At 30.3% G+C, this 13,626-nt stretch overlaps 1 protein-coding gene across 2 annotated transcripts; it reads left to right on the top strand.

Annotated features, from left to right (window-relative positions):
* Nucleotides 1-9,059: 9,059 nt before the first annotated feature.
* On the top strand, nucleotides 9,060-12,233 carry LOC107628253 (C2 calcium/lipid-binding plant phosphoribosyltransferase family protein). 2 transcript variants are annotated; one of them, XM_088504979.1, is made up of 2 exons: nucleotides 9,060-9,795; nucleotides 9,877-12,233. In XM_088504979.1, the coding sequence occupies exons 1-2, from the start codon at nucleotides 9,117-9,119 to the stop codon at nucleotides 12,231-12,233; spliced, it is 3,036 nt and encodes a 1,011-aa protein (XP_088361105.1). In that variant the 5' UTR covers nucleotides 9,060-9,116. The 2 variants fall into 2 exon arrangements, with proteins under 2 accessions (XP_088361105.1, XP_016186503.2); XM_016331017.3 differs by having other exon boundaries at nucleotides 9,060-12,233.
* The last annotated feature ends 1,393 nt before the right edge of the window (nucleotides 12,234-13,626 follow it).

Genomic DNA, 13,626 nt, shown 5'->3' with positions numbered 1-13,626 from the left:
CTCCGCAAAAAGGTATTCTAGTGATCTTTGACAGACACAATGGCATTAAGGCTGCACTGGAGGCACCTGACAGTGGTTGGCTACCACCTCATGCATATTGAGCGTTTTGCATTCATCATGTTGAAACTAATTTCTCCCTCAGTTTCAAGGGTCAGAGATTACTACTTGTAAATGCTGCTTATGCAAAGACTGAGGCAGAGTTTGACTATTGGTTTGATATTGTTATGAGGACAGAAAATCCAGCCATGTGTAATTAGACGAACCGAATGGAGTACGATAAGTGGACTCAACACCAGGATGACGATAGACGGTTTGGCCACATAACGATGAACATATCGGAGTGTGTTAATTATGTATTGAAAGGCACACGAAATCTCCTTATCACTGCATTGGTGAAGTCCACATATATAAATGTACTTTAGAACAAGTAAAAAATTCAACTTTTAAATTTATAAGTCCTACATTTTAAAATTTAATGTTTAAAATTTAAAGTTTAAGATTTAAATCTTAAATTTTAAATAATAAACTACGAACCTTAAATTCTATTTCTAAAATTTAAGTCTTAAATTTTAAATACTAAACTACAAACTTCTAATTTAAAAATTTTAAATTTTAAATCTTAGTTTTCAAATACTATATTTAAAAATTAAACCCACAAACCTTAAACACTATCTTTAAAATTTGAACCCTAAATCTCAATTACTGAAGGACAAACATTTTACTTTAACACTAAATTCTTAATTTTAAATTTTAAATCTTAAATTTCAAATACTAAGCTACAAATCTTAAATTCTGTATTCTAATTACTGCACCTAAATACTACATATTATGTTATAAAATTTAATAACTAAAAGAAAACAAACTTACCTCTTCATTGATGCCGCCGGCAACGTGAACAACGTCGTTAAGTCAGTACAAGCTGCCTTAGGAATTTCAAGTGGTCAAATCCTCTCTCTCTCAAAATGAAGAATTTGCTATTGAATCCGGCGGATTTATAGGCACATATAAATCACTATAGGGATACTGTGATTTCCTAAATGTAGCATTTGTGAAGATGTCGGTATAAGAGTGCCGTAATTTTTTTTTTTTGATTCAGTTCCTTCAGAAATTGCTATAAAATGTAGCTGTTTTTTCTCACACGCGTCCCAATATATACCGCTGCACTCTATAACAGTTTATATGTAATCCGTAATTTACTATACCCTCTTACAATTTCAATAAAATTATAAAAGGTATATTTATGTTTACAATATTTAAAAGTTATATTATGATAATATTAGTTTTTAAACATTTTAGTTAGGTAGCTTGCCCTATGTTTTAGTATTCTATACCATAAACAAATTGAAAATGGAAATGGAGGTGATGCACCATGGCTACTATCACTGCTAGTTATTTGACATTTTGACCCAAGCTTCAAATCCAGCAAGTTGACTCGTTGACCCATCAATACATCTTTTCCTTCCTTGTCTACAATTCTAATAGATAGAGTAGCAGTATTAGGGTGTTTACACTTTAGACTGAAATTAAAATTGATTTAATTTTAAAATTTAATTTTTTACTTAGAATGAATAAAAATATTAACTAAATTAATTTATAAATTTTAAATATTTATTTTAATATTTATCTCAATTTATTCCACATTCTTTTTTATGAAATTAGTTAGAATTAAAATAATTTAGTATGTTAAAAATGAAAAAAAATGTTTATACTTTAGATATTAATACAAAAAAGTTTAAAAAAAAAAAAAGGATTCGATGTAGTTTGACTAAATTTTTGGTAGCTGGAGTTTGACTAATTAATAATTTTTTTTACTATTGATGTTTTAAAATTATTTTTTAATAAAAATTTTAATTATTATTGTAAAAAATAAAATAAAAAGTATAAAAAGTAGTTGGAAATAAAAAATACCAAAAAAATGATAATATTAAGTTTGAGAGTGATAATATATCATGAAGTTAAATAGAAATAGTAGTTACTAGTTAAAGGTAGCAATATTGTTGAGCAGATATGACTATGACTGATGAGTGTATGTGTTGATTTGGGTAGATAGGTTAACATTGGATTTTTTTTTTTTTGGGGGGGTTGTCTTGGTTAACGTTGGATTAATTAATAGCATTACATTAGAATGTTTTGTTAATAGCATTAAAATAGAATGTTTTTGTGTTGGTCCAATGTGTTGTAGATTAGTACTAGTATGGTCCCACAATATCTACTCTGTCCAGCTTTCCATTGGAGGCTTGGAGCGGGGATGCACGCCCTTCAATAAACGAAACCATCGCAGTGATCGCACGCTTTTAAGTTTTGACTTTTGACCATCTGTTTCCATTACCAAATATCTATAATCCATCAATTAAATACCACGAAATATATTTTTTTTAAACGAAATCAGAATTCTATTTTCGAGCGGTAATTAAATATGACAATAAATTAATAAAAAAAAACTTACCATTCATTTAAAATTACATTTAAAAAAAAATCAATATTCAATTAAATTTTTTTATAATATCATTTTTTACATAATTTTTTTATATGAATTTGTTAAAAAATGAGTGACATTATTATCTATTATAAGTAAATTTTTATTTTTATTTTTTTTCATAAAATATTATGATTTGTAGAAATTTATGTAATGTCAGTCTCTCATAAACTCCCATAACTTGTAGCAGATTATGTTTTGTATGATGTTATACGTAAACCGCGATCAACTAAGACGAATTACATGCAAAAAGGTAAAACGCTACAATTCATAATTGTTTATTTAAAAAATAAAAAATAAAATATTAAATTGGTCTCTTAAGTTTGAGTATAATTTTATTTTGGTTTTTAAAGTTTAAAGTGTCATATTTTAATCTAAAAAATTTATTTAGTTTTAATGTAATTCTACTGTTAAGTCAAAATTAAATAAATAAACACAAAATTAACCGTAAATTCATCAATACATTTATTTATCATTCTTCTTACAATTTAAATGAAATATTTACTATAGAACTAAAGAGAATAATAAATAAATGTATTGATGCATTCACGGTTAATTTTGTGCCTCTAAACCAAAACAGGATTACACCTAAACGTAAGGACCAATTTAGTACTTTATCCAAAAAAAAATTACACAACATATAAACAAAACTCAATTATTATAATTACATAATTTTGAGTTTCAATTGATTTAATAATATAATTTACCCATAAATTAATGAAAAATACATGTAAAAAAGTTATCTTGAATAAATCAAATTTAAATTAAAATGCTATTTTTTTAAGATTAAATTATATTACTTTATTATGAAGCTATATTAGTATATTTCTCTATTTCGAGTAAAAATTCATTATCAATTCAGAGGTTTAAGCTTTAGCGGGTTTTGTTTTATTTATTTATTTATTCATTACGAAAAATATAGGAAATCAATTTTTAGAAATTATTAATATTAGCCAAGCTTAGAGTTTAGATTAACAATTTAAAATTTAGGATTAAGAATTTATAATTTAAAATTTAAATTTAAAATAAACAAAAATTATAAAAAAATTAGTTGATATTAACCGAAAAAAAGTTAGTTATCTAGCATTACTCATTCATAAATCGATACCTAAAAAATACATTAGTTTTATCGACAGCCATACCAATAGCAAGGTGTTGTAATTAATTTTACTGATATCTTGCAACAGTTTTATCTGCACTTTTTTATAGCAGTTTCATCTGCGTTCTGTTTCGACAGTTTCATTTGCGTTTTGTTCTGTCAGTTCTGTCTGCGCTCTTTTTCATCAGTTTCTATAGTTTTTTTTTTATTTCATTATTTTAAATAAATTTCAAACTCAAGTTGTCACTTGAATGTGAGAAAAAAAATTAAAATATATTAGGATCAATTAATTTTTATTAGAATTATTTAGCATATCTGAATATTAATTATAGAGTATTACGTCTTTATTGATTCTCTTAACACTTAAATATCCTTTTATATTATATCATTTAATACAACTTAAATAAATACAAATCTTTTTTCTATTGTTCTCTTTTACTTTTCTAACATGAATGTTATTGTAATCCATCAAAGATTCTCATCCTCATCGCAGTACGAATCGTCTAGCTCTGGCTCTCAACACGGTTCTTTCCCTCTACCTTTGGATCGGATTGCTTGAGACATGTTCAATCATCTTCGATATTGGTTCAAGTTTGCAGGAGGATTGTTCGTTGGTGATTTAGTTTTGCTGCAGTGGATTGGTGGCGGTGAGGTTGGGATTAGGATTGTTAGTAGCGATGGTGGGCTGGTGGCCTTGGTGGTTGAATTAGAAGGAGTCATGTTGTTTGAACTGGAAGGAGCTTGAAGAGGAATGGTGGTGGTGATGGAGTGGATAAAGTTTTTTTTTTCTTTTAGTTTTAACAAAGATAATTTAGTCCAAAAATTAAATTGTGGTAAAAATAAGATGATTTTAAAAATAATTGTAATGTTAGAAATAATTTTAAATTTAAAAAAATATTAGGAACAATTTTGATTTTCATTCTAAATCATAGAGATCAAAATAGTATTTATCTTTTTAAATAATGATAAATAATACTACTGTTAGAACACTAATAATAATTAACACCATAAAAGAGAATTTTATATTAAAAATTATTAAAAAATATTTTTTATATTTTTAATATATTGGCAATATATAAAAAATTTAAAACAATTTGAGAAAATTCTTATATACAATATAGAGGAACAATATTTTACTCCACATTAATTTATCATCACAAAATACATTATTCTCTTCTTAACAAAATATTCTTAGAACACCTTGTAAATTGTAATAATTCATTATATTAATAAACAAAAACATAGAATAGTATTCTATTATACTAACATGATAACTATTTTTTTTGGGCCCTAAATAGTATTCTATTATATTATATACTAACCATGACAACAATTTTTTTTTCTAAGAGCTAAGCATAATAAAGGCTAACAATAATAACAATGTCACTAATAATCATAGTTATCAGAACTCGAACCGGTAATTGACCCGATCATACGACTGGGTCATTGGGTTATTGGTTCAACAGGTGAATTACTGATTTATCTGGTTGATCCGGTCATAATTAAATAAAAATATAAAATTATAAAAATAAAAATAAAAAATGCATATTTTCAAAAATATATTAATAACAATTAAATATTAATTCTTAGATATAATTTATAATGCAAAAAGAGATAATAAATTAGTTACTAGTACAAAATATTTTTCAATTTAAATAAATAAAAAATAAAAGATAACACAATCAATATCAATATATCAATATATTTATATACTATGTATTGTTACTTGTTTGGAATCCATGTAAATTCATACTTTAAAAAATAAAAAAAAATAAAAAATCATTACGTTTTGTTATATATATAATTTTTGTCATATCTAATACTAAGAATTAATTTTGCCACAGCGGCAAAGGGGAGGTTGTCTTTTCACCCAGCTTTGTGTTCAAAGTTCAAACCCCACATTCAACATTTTTGGGTACAAGTGAGAGCTCCTACAATGGTTCGGCGTTGGTGCAATATGGACCTGCGGCGGGTTTAGTTTGATCTGACGCGCGAACCGGCCGGTTTTCAATGGGTTTAACTACCGTTGACCGGTTCAAATACATATTCGGTCCAATCTATCATTCAAACCGGTCAAACTACCAATTCATCGATTTTTAGGTCGAACTGGCCGGTTTGGTTCGGTTATAATAATAATAATAATAATAATAATATTTATCTATTGATCATAAAATTAAAAAAAAATTATCTATTGAGGATGATCCAAGTATTTAGAGATGTGTTTCTCAAGTCTAGTAAAATTATGTACCATATTTTTTCTTCTTCCCTCATTTGAACCTAAACCCCTTTCCTGGTCTTCTTCTTCCTACACAGCAACACAATATTTTAACCCCTAACCCTCCCTTTAAATATTCACCACAATGTTCATTTATCCTTTTTTTGACTCTCACAGCACAATATCTCACTCTTTCTCAATATATTGTTTCCCTTGCCTGCGTTTTGGCTTTAAAAAGACTGGTTTCACTTCCCATTGTCAACACGTGTCACGCATGCAAGGCTGGAGGCTGCCAAATGCAACTTGCGACTTGCTTTTATGCTGGCCAAACGCAATGCGTTTTGTGAACCCCAGATTGGTCAAAGGCTGCTTCTGTCTGCATGCAGGGAGCCACATGATACGTTTCGTTTTTTGGACTCCCTTCCCTGCCAAACGCAGCCTGCGTTTTGCGGCAGGTGGCAGAATTTTGTACTTCATCCCAAACAAAACGTTACCTGTGTTTTACAGGTGACTAATGTACGCAGGTTCACATTTGTAGACAACACACCATGTATCCATATTGATGATTATCACCATTATTTGATCCATAACTAAATTAATTTCTGCAAAACTACTAGTTATATATATATATATATATATATCTTTAATTAAAAAATAATGTAATAATTTTAACATAGTCGTAAATAATAATTAAGTTCTGTATCTTGAGATAATTATTATCCAAGAAGACAAACATTAAATATTTTTATGAAGTTAATGAGACTTTTGTAACTAATATCATTTATGTATGAAAATCATTTAATTAATATAAATATTAATATGAACTATGTATTATTGTGACAAAATATTCGGTTTCATCAACTAAATTTTCAAAATTTATTACAAAAATATTAAATATATTATAATAAAAATTATTTTAAACTATTTATCATCATAACTAAACTTTACGTAAAAAAAAAACTTAAAAGCCATTATTTTTTATTTTTGAAAGATTCTTCAGAATATTCATTATTCAAAAATATTTCTATTATTTGTCAAATCAAAGTAAACATCAAATATAAAATGTTTATTCTTAAAAATTTTATATTATAAAATACACCATTATGTCTCGTCGTAAAAGAAAAAGTCATGTATACCATCATTCCATATTCACCAGCTCCCCTGTCAAGCTGCACAACTGCATATTTGACCTTCGATAAAATCCTTATTTATTCCACCAACAAAAATGGATATGACTCAAAACAATGTCATCTCTAATATTTTCATGACTACAAATTAAGAACATTTATTTAAATAAATGTGTTCATGACTAAAATTGGTATGAACTTATTTACCTTTTGCATAAAAAAAAAAAAAACAATTAATGCTCATTTTAGTCCTTATATGTTTGAGTAATTTTGGTTTTTAATATGGTAATAAATAAAAAATAAGGTATAAGTAGATAATGAAAATATTAAATAATGTGAATAATAAATATATCGAATGTTCAATTTACTAGGTGTGCAGATGGTTATTCTAATATTAAGATTTAGTTGGGTAATTTAGAAGTGTAAATAATAAATTTTGTAAGATAACTGTTGGACGAGTTGAATGAATTAATTTGATTTGTATTTATTACTTATAAACATTAAAATAACTCACATAGAGTAGTTAAAAAGAAATATAACTTGTTACATTATTAATTAATTATCATAAAACAATTTTCAAAAATATATATAATAATAGAACAAAAATATTTAGTAATAAAAAAAATTAACCAAAAATAATTATAATTTGTCTTATTTAGCATTTATTAATTGTTGCGATAATTAATAAATGCAAAATAAAGCAAGTTTTACCTGCTTTTTTTGTCTTCCTAGTATTACCGATACAAAAATGTTTGGTAACAAAAAAATTTAGCCAAAATCAGCCAAAACTTACCTTATTTAGTTTTTATTAATTGTTGTAGCAATTAATGAATACTAAATAAAATAAGTTCTGACTGATTTTTTTGTCTCCCTAACATTACTATATTTATACTCAAATACATAGTGACTAATTTTTGATGTGTACATAATATTTTTGAAAAATTAAACACACTATTTTATATAAAAATACTATTTATATATCAAAATTAGTCACTATATATATATATGTATTTATCTCTTTTTTAATATTTTATATTAATAATATATTTTAATAATTAATTTTAGTATATACTTTATATGATTAATTTTTTAAATTTTAAATTTTAAATTTTAAATCTAAATTATTAGTATTAAATATAATAAATAAAGAATAAAATTTACTTAAAACCAGGGACGGTTCCAAGTGTAGTATTGTGGGGGCAAGTGTCTTCACTATAATTTAGAATTTTTTTTAGTAATATATGATAATAATATTTATTTGCCCCTATTAGATTATTAAATTTGACCCCACAATAATTTTTTACTCAACTTTTAGTACTTAACCGTCAATTTAAGAATTTCATATTAAATATTCGATAGAATGATCAATTTTCAGATTTAAACGAAATTAGTGTTATTTTTTAGAAATCAATTCAAAAGAGTATTATTTATTTTCTTTTGAAATTAGCTTTAATTTTTGCGTAGCAATTGCATTAATTGAAATAACTTTTTTAACTATGAATATCAATAAGAGTCTACATCTAATTGTGTTGAAAAGTGAATTTCTAAATAATTGTTTAGTAATATATAGAAAGAGAGAAATTTTGATAGTAATGTTAAATAAAAAATTATTTAATTTTTTAAAAATATAAAACCTAAAACAATAGAATTTTAAATTATATATTATTATTTAAATTATTATTTTAGTATTTTAATTGGTATATTAAATATTTTAAAGGCTAATAGTATTTTATAATAATAAAATATAATCATAACAATAATCATGCTATATGTGTATAAAAAATAACTATTCATATAAAATATATATTAAAATATAAATATATATTAAAAATAAATTAAATAATAATATATTTATACATAAATACATAATAGTTAATAAAAAATTTAATATTTAATTTTTAATGTACATATATTATTTTTATTATAAAAATTATTGTGATGTTATATAAACTTTGTCATGTTAAAACAAATAAGTTTTACTTAATAAAAAGTTAATTAAGTATGAATAAAACAGAATATTTAGCAAAATCTTTGAAGTCACCGTAACACTGTCCCATCCCATCTTCTATCTACTAGTGCAGCTCGAGGATTCAAACTGTAGCACGCTCGTTCTCTCATTCCTTCATTCAATTCACTTTGCCACCTTTTCTCTCTCTCTCTCTCTCTCTCCACTCTTCTGTGTTTTCTTCACTCTTCAACATGAACACCACAACCTTCTTCAACACCACCACCACTACAACCACCATGAACAAAGAGAAACTCGTAGTAGAAATCATAGAAGCCACCAACCTCATGCCCAAAGACGGCGAAGGTTCATCCTCACCGTTCGTCGAAGTAGAGTTCGAGAATCAACGGCAAAGAACGCACGTCAAGTACAAAGATCTCAACCCTGTTTGGAACCAAAAGCTTTTCTTCCATGTCAACGACCTTCATAACCTTCCTTACAGAACCATTGAGATCAATGTCTTCAACGAGAGAAGATCCGCTAACTGCAGAAACTTTCTCGGTAAAGTTAGAGTTTCTGGTACCACCATTGTTAAAGAAGGCCAAGAAACTCTTCAAAGGTATCAACTTGACAAGAGAAGCCTCTTTTCTCACATAAGGGGTGAGGTCACTTTCAAAATTTACCTCACTACAAAGGATATTAATGGTGATGGTGATGGTGGTAGCACTGGAATAGTAGCTTCTTCTTCTTCTTCTTCTGTTATTGTTTCAAGGAAGAACAAGAACAAGAAGCTTCATGGTGGTTCTAACATGGCTACAACACAAGAGCATTTGGCTCAAGAGAACAAGAACGTGATGGTGATGCAGCAGATTCAGAACTACTGTGAGAACAAGAACGTTGTTATTAACCCTGCTATTTCACCTGTTCTTGGTGGTGGTAGTGGTGGTTCAAGGCTTGGAATTGCTGCTGGTAATGGTAATGGTGGTGGAATGAGTGTTTTCCATGGCGGCGGAGGCGGCAGCAGCAGCGGAACAAATGAGTTCTTGTTGAAAGAAACAAGACCACAACTTGGTGGTGAATCATTGAAGAAAGACAAAACAAGTTCAACGTATGATCTTGTGGAACAAATGCAGTACCTCTATGTTAGAGTTGTGAAGGCACGGGGTGCTGACGTGGCATGGTTCGGCAGCGGCAATGGTGGTGGTAGCAGTGTAGAGCTTGTGGCAGAGGTGAAGCTTGGAAACTACAGAGGAATCACAAAGAGGGCTAATTTGGGAAATTCAGAATGGGACCAGGTATTTGCATTCTCCAAAGACTCCATTCAGTCCTCAATTGTTGAGATTATTGTTAAGGAATGCAACAAAGATGATTTCATTGGTAGGGTTTGGTTTGATTTGAGTGAGGTTCCAAGTAGGGTTCCACCTGATAGCCAATTGGCACCACAATGGTACAGAATGGAGAACAAGAAGGGCGAAAAGGTTGCGAAATCTGGCGAGGTTATGGTTTCGATTTGGTTTGGTACTCAGGCTGATGAGGCTTTTGCTGAGGCATGGCATTCTAAGGCTGCAAATGTGAATTTTGATGGCTTAAGTTCAATTAAGTCTAAGGTTTATCTTTCCCCCAAGTTGTGGTACCTTAGGGTTTCGGTAATTGAGGCACAGGACATAATTTCAGGGGACAAAGGCTCTGTTTTGATGGCCAGGTTTCCCGAGTTTTCGGCTAAGGTTCAAGTTGGGAACCAGGTTTTAAGGACTAGGATTGCAGCACCAAGTGCCACTAGGAGCTTCTCAAATCCTTATTGGAATGAGGAGTTGTTGTTTGTTGTTGCTGAGCCTTTTGAGGACTATCTTTTGGTATCGGTTGAGGACCGGGTTGGGCCGGGGAGGGACGAGGTTGTGGCCAGAGTGGCTCTTCCGGTGGCCGCGGTTGAGAGGGGAATAGACGAGAAGCCGGTGACTTCGAGGTGGTTCCCAATTGATGATGGTAACAAGCTTATGACGAGGTTTGGTTCGCGGATTCACCTTCGAGTTTCGCTTGATGGAGGGTACCATGTGCTTGATGAGGCTACAATGTATAGCAGTGATGTTAGGCCAACGGATAAGAGGCTTTGGAAGCCTCACATTGGTGTTCTTGAGATGGGGATTTTGGGTGCCACAGGGCTTATGCCTGTGAAATTGAAAGAAGGTAAAGGGGGTGCCATTGATTCCTATTGTGTTGCAAAGTATGGAACAAAATGGGTTAGAACAAGAACTGTGGTTGATTCTTTGTCACCAAAGTGGAATGAGCAATACACTTGGGAGGTTTATGATCCTTGCACTGTTGTAACCGTTGGAGTTTTTGACAACTCTAGGGTTGATAAGAGCGCGGCCGTGAACTCCGTCGGGTCGCGCGATTCGAGGATAGGGAAGGTCAGGATCAGATTGTCAACACTTGAGACGGATAGAGTTTACACTCATTCTTACCCTCTTTTGATGCTTCACCCCAATGGGGTCAAGAAAATGGGGGAACTTCATTTGGCTGTGAGATTCTCTTGTGCTAATGTGGCTAATATGCTTCATATGTACACTACTCCATTTCTTCCCAAGATTCATTATGTGAACCCATTGAGTGTTAATCAATTGGAGAGTTTGAGGTACCAAGCTATGAACGTCGTGGCGTCAAGGCTTAGTAGGGCTGAGCCGCCACTGGGGAGGGAGGTGGTCGAGTACATGCTTGACCATGACTCACATATGTGGAGCATGAGGCGGAGCAAAGCGAATTTCTTCCGGCTAATGAATGTTCTCTCTAGCATTGTTGCCATAGGAAGGTGGCTCGAATCGATCCGGAACTGGCAAAAGCCGGTTTACTCGGCCTTGTTCTTGACAATTTTTCTCACATTGGTGATGCTTCCTGAGCTTATCATCCCAACTATGTTGTTCTACATGGCATTCTTAGGCCTCTGGCGATATAGGTCACGCCCTCGACACCCTCCACATATGGACACTAGGCTTTCACACGCTGATAGTGTTTTCCCGGACGAGCTAGACGAGGAATTCGACTCGTTCCCAACGAGCCGAAGCGCCGAGGTTGTTAGGATGAGGTATGATAGGCTAAGAAGTGTGGCTGGGAGGATTCAAACTGTGGTTGGAGACATGGCAACACAAGGGGAAAGGTTCCAAGCATTGTTGAGTTGGAGAGATCCAAGAGCTTCATTCTTGTTTGTGTTGTTGTGCCTAATTGCTTCTGTTGGTTTCTATGCTGTTCCAATTAGGGTGGTTGTTGCACTTCTTGGATTATATTCAATAAGGCCACCAAGGTTCAGAACCAAATTGCCATCTAGGGCTCTTAGTTTCTTCAGAAGATTGCCAACTAAAGCTGATAGCTTATTGTAAAATAATTTAACCTCTTTTTATGTTTTTTTTTTTTGTCAAGGGATGTTGATTAGGGGGTTATGGGTTTCTAGCATTGATAGAAGGTTTTTATTGATTGGTACTACTAACTAGTGTTTTGGAAAATTAGGTCCAGCAATGTATCTAGTTATGTTAATTAGTTAGGAAAATTATGTTATTTGAACAATGTTTCGGATATTTTGGGTCAAAAAGTTTATCTCATTGTCTTAATTTCTTCCGGCAATGTATGTTGCAGCTATGTTAATTGGCTGGGGAAAATGTGGCATTTAAACTTGGGGAATTATTTAGATTAAAAAAAAAAGAATTAGCAAAATTATGTTATTTTAAGTTTTAATAAACTATAATAAATAATTCAATTATATTAGGTGTATGTTAAAGGTAATTTATACATAAATACATAATAATTTTTGTAAGCTATTTATATAACTACTACTTACAAAACATTGGGAATGTTTTATTATTAAATAAACAAAGAAGCTGCTGCATGCTGCTGCTTCTTTTGAGAACAAACCATAGCTATGCTCTTTGAGAATGCTGCCGAATTTGCAACATCAAATTAAAACATTCAATAAAGTAATAAACATTTTGCAGGAAGAAATTTTTCTTTCTTCACTCCTCACGCATGTGATGTCACTTCAAGTTTTTAGCGTGCTTGGATGGGAAATAATCAAATTTAGATTTTCAAGTTAAAATAAGATAATTTACGACTAAACTATTATTTTTAACAATGAAATATTTGAGAGCAGATAATTCTAAGCTTTTTTTTCCACTTTATTTGCAATGGTGATTTTTTTTTATATTTTTTTTCGTTGGGAATGACATGGAGTAACACCTATGAATATCTGTTTAAGTGGCTAAGTACATAAAGTACAAAGGATAAAACAAGAAAGAGTTGAAATGTGAAGCATGAAGACAGACGCATGCTTTCACAGAAGCTAAGGTTAAAGAATCTCAAGTCATTGACTAAATACATAAACATGTCCTTCATGGGCAATGTGGTCAGCTCATAAGATCCATAATGGGTATGTTATCTTTTGCTCTTATTAAATAATAATCTCCCAACAAACTGTCACTGTTTCGTGTGATATAAATTTTGTTTGTCGTTATCTCTGGAAACCAACCCGGAAGGATGGTAATAAGAAAAAGCAAGTACTCTTTCAAAAAAAAAAATTTCTTGCTTCTTTCTTTGGAATTTTGAACAACTGAAGTAATAAAATGTATCTTAAATTTGCCAAGCATGTTTTGACATTATTTATCATTTCCACTGCTTTCTGTTTTATATTATATTTGGAAGAAAGAAAAAAGAGACCAAGAGTAATAGTTTCTTTATATTGTTTGCCTTATAGACAACATGAAAATGGGTGGCTATGGGGTT

The sequence above is a fragment of the Arachis ipaensis genome, chromosome B2, assembly GCF_059453495.1.
Source record: "Arachis ipaensis isolate K30076 ecotype BB chromosome B2, ASM5945349v1, whole genome shotgun sequence".
Taxonomy (NCBI): Eukaryota; Viridiplantae; Streptophyta; class Magnoliopsida; order Fabales; family Fabaceae; genus Arachis; species Arachis ipaensis.
This window is presented reverse-complemented; position numbering and strand designations above follow the sequence as displayed.

Coding starts and splice junctions, on each gene's coding strand:
- LOC107628253 (XM_016331017.3), top strand. CDS start 9,117: ATGAACACCACAACCTTCTTCAACACCACCACCACTACAACCACCATG.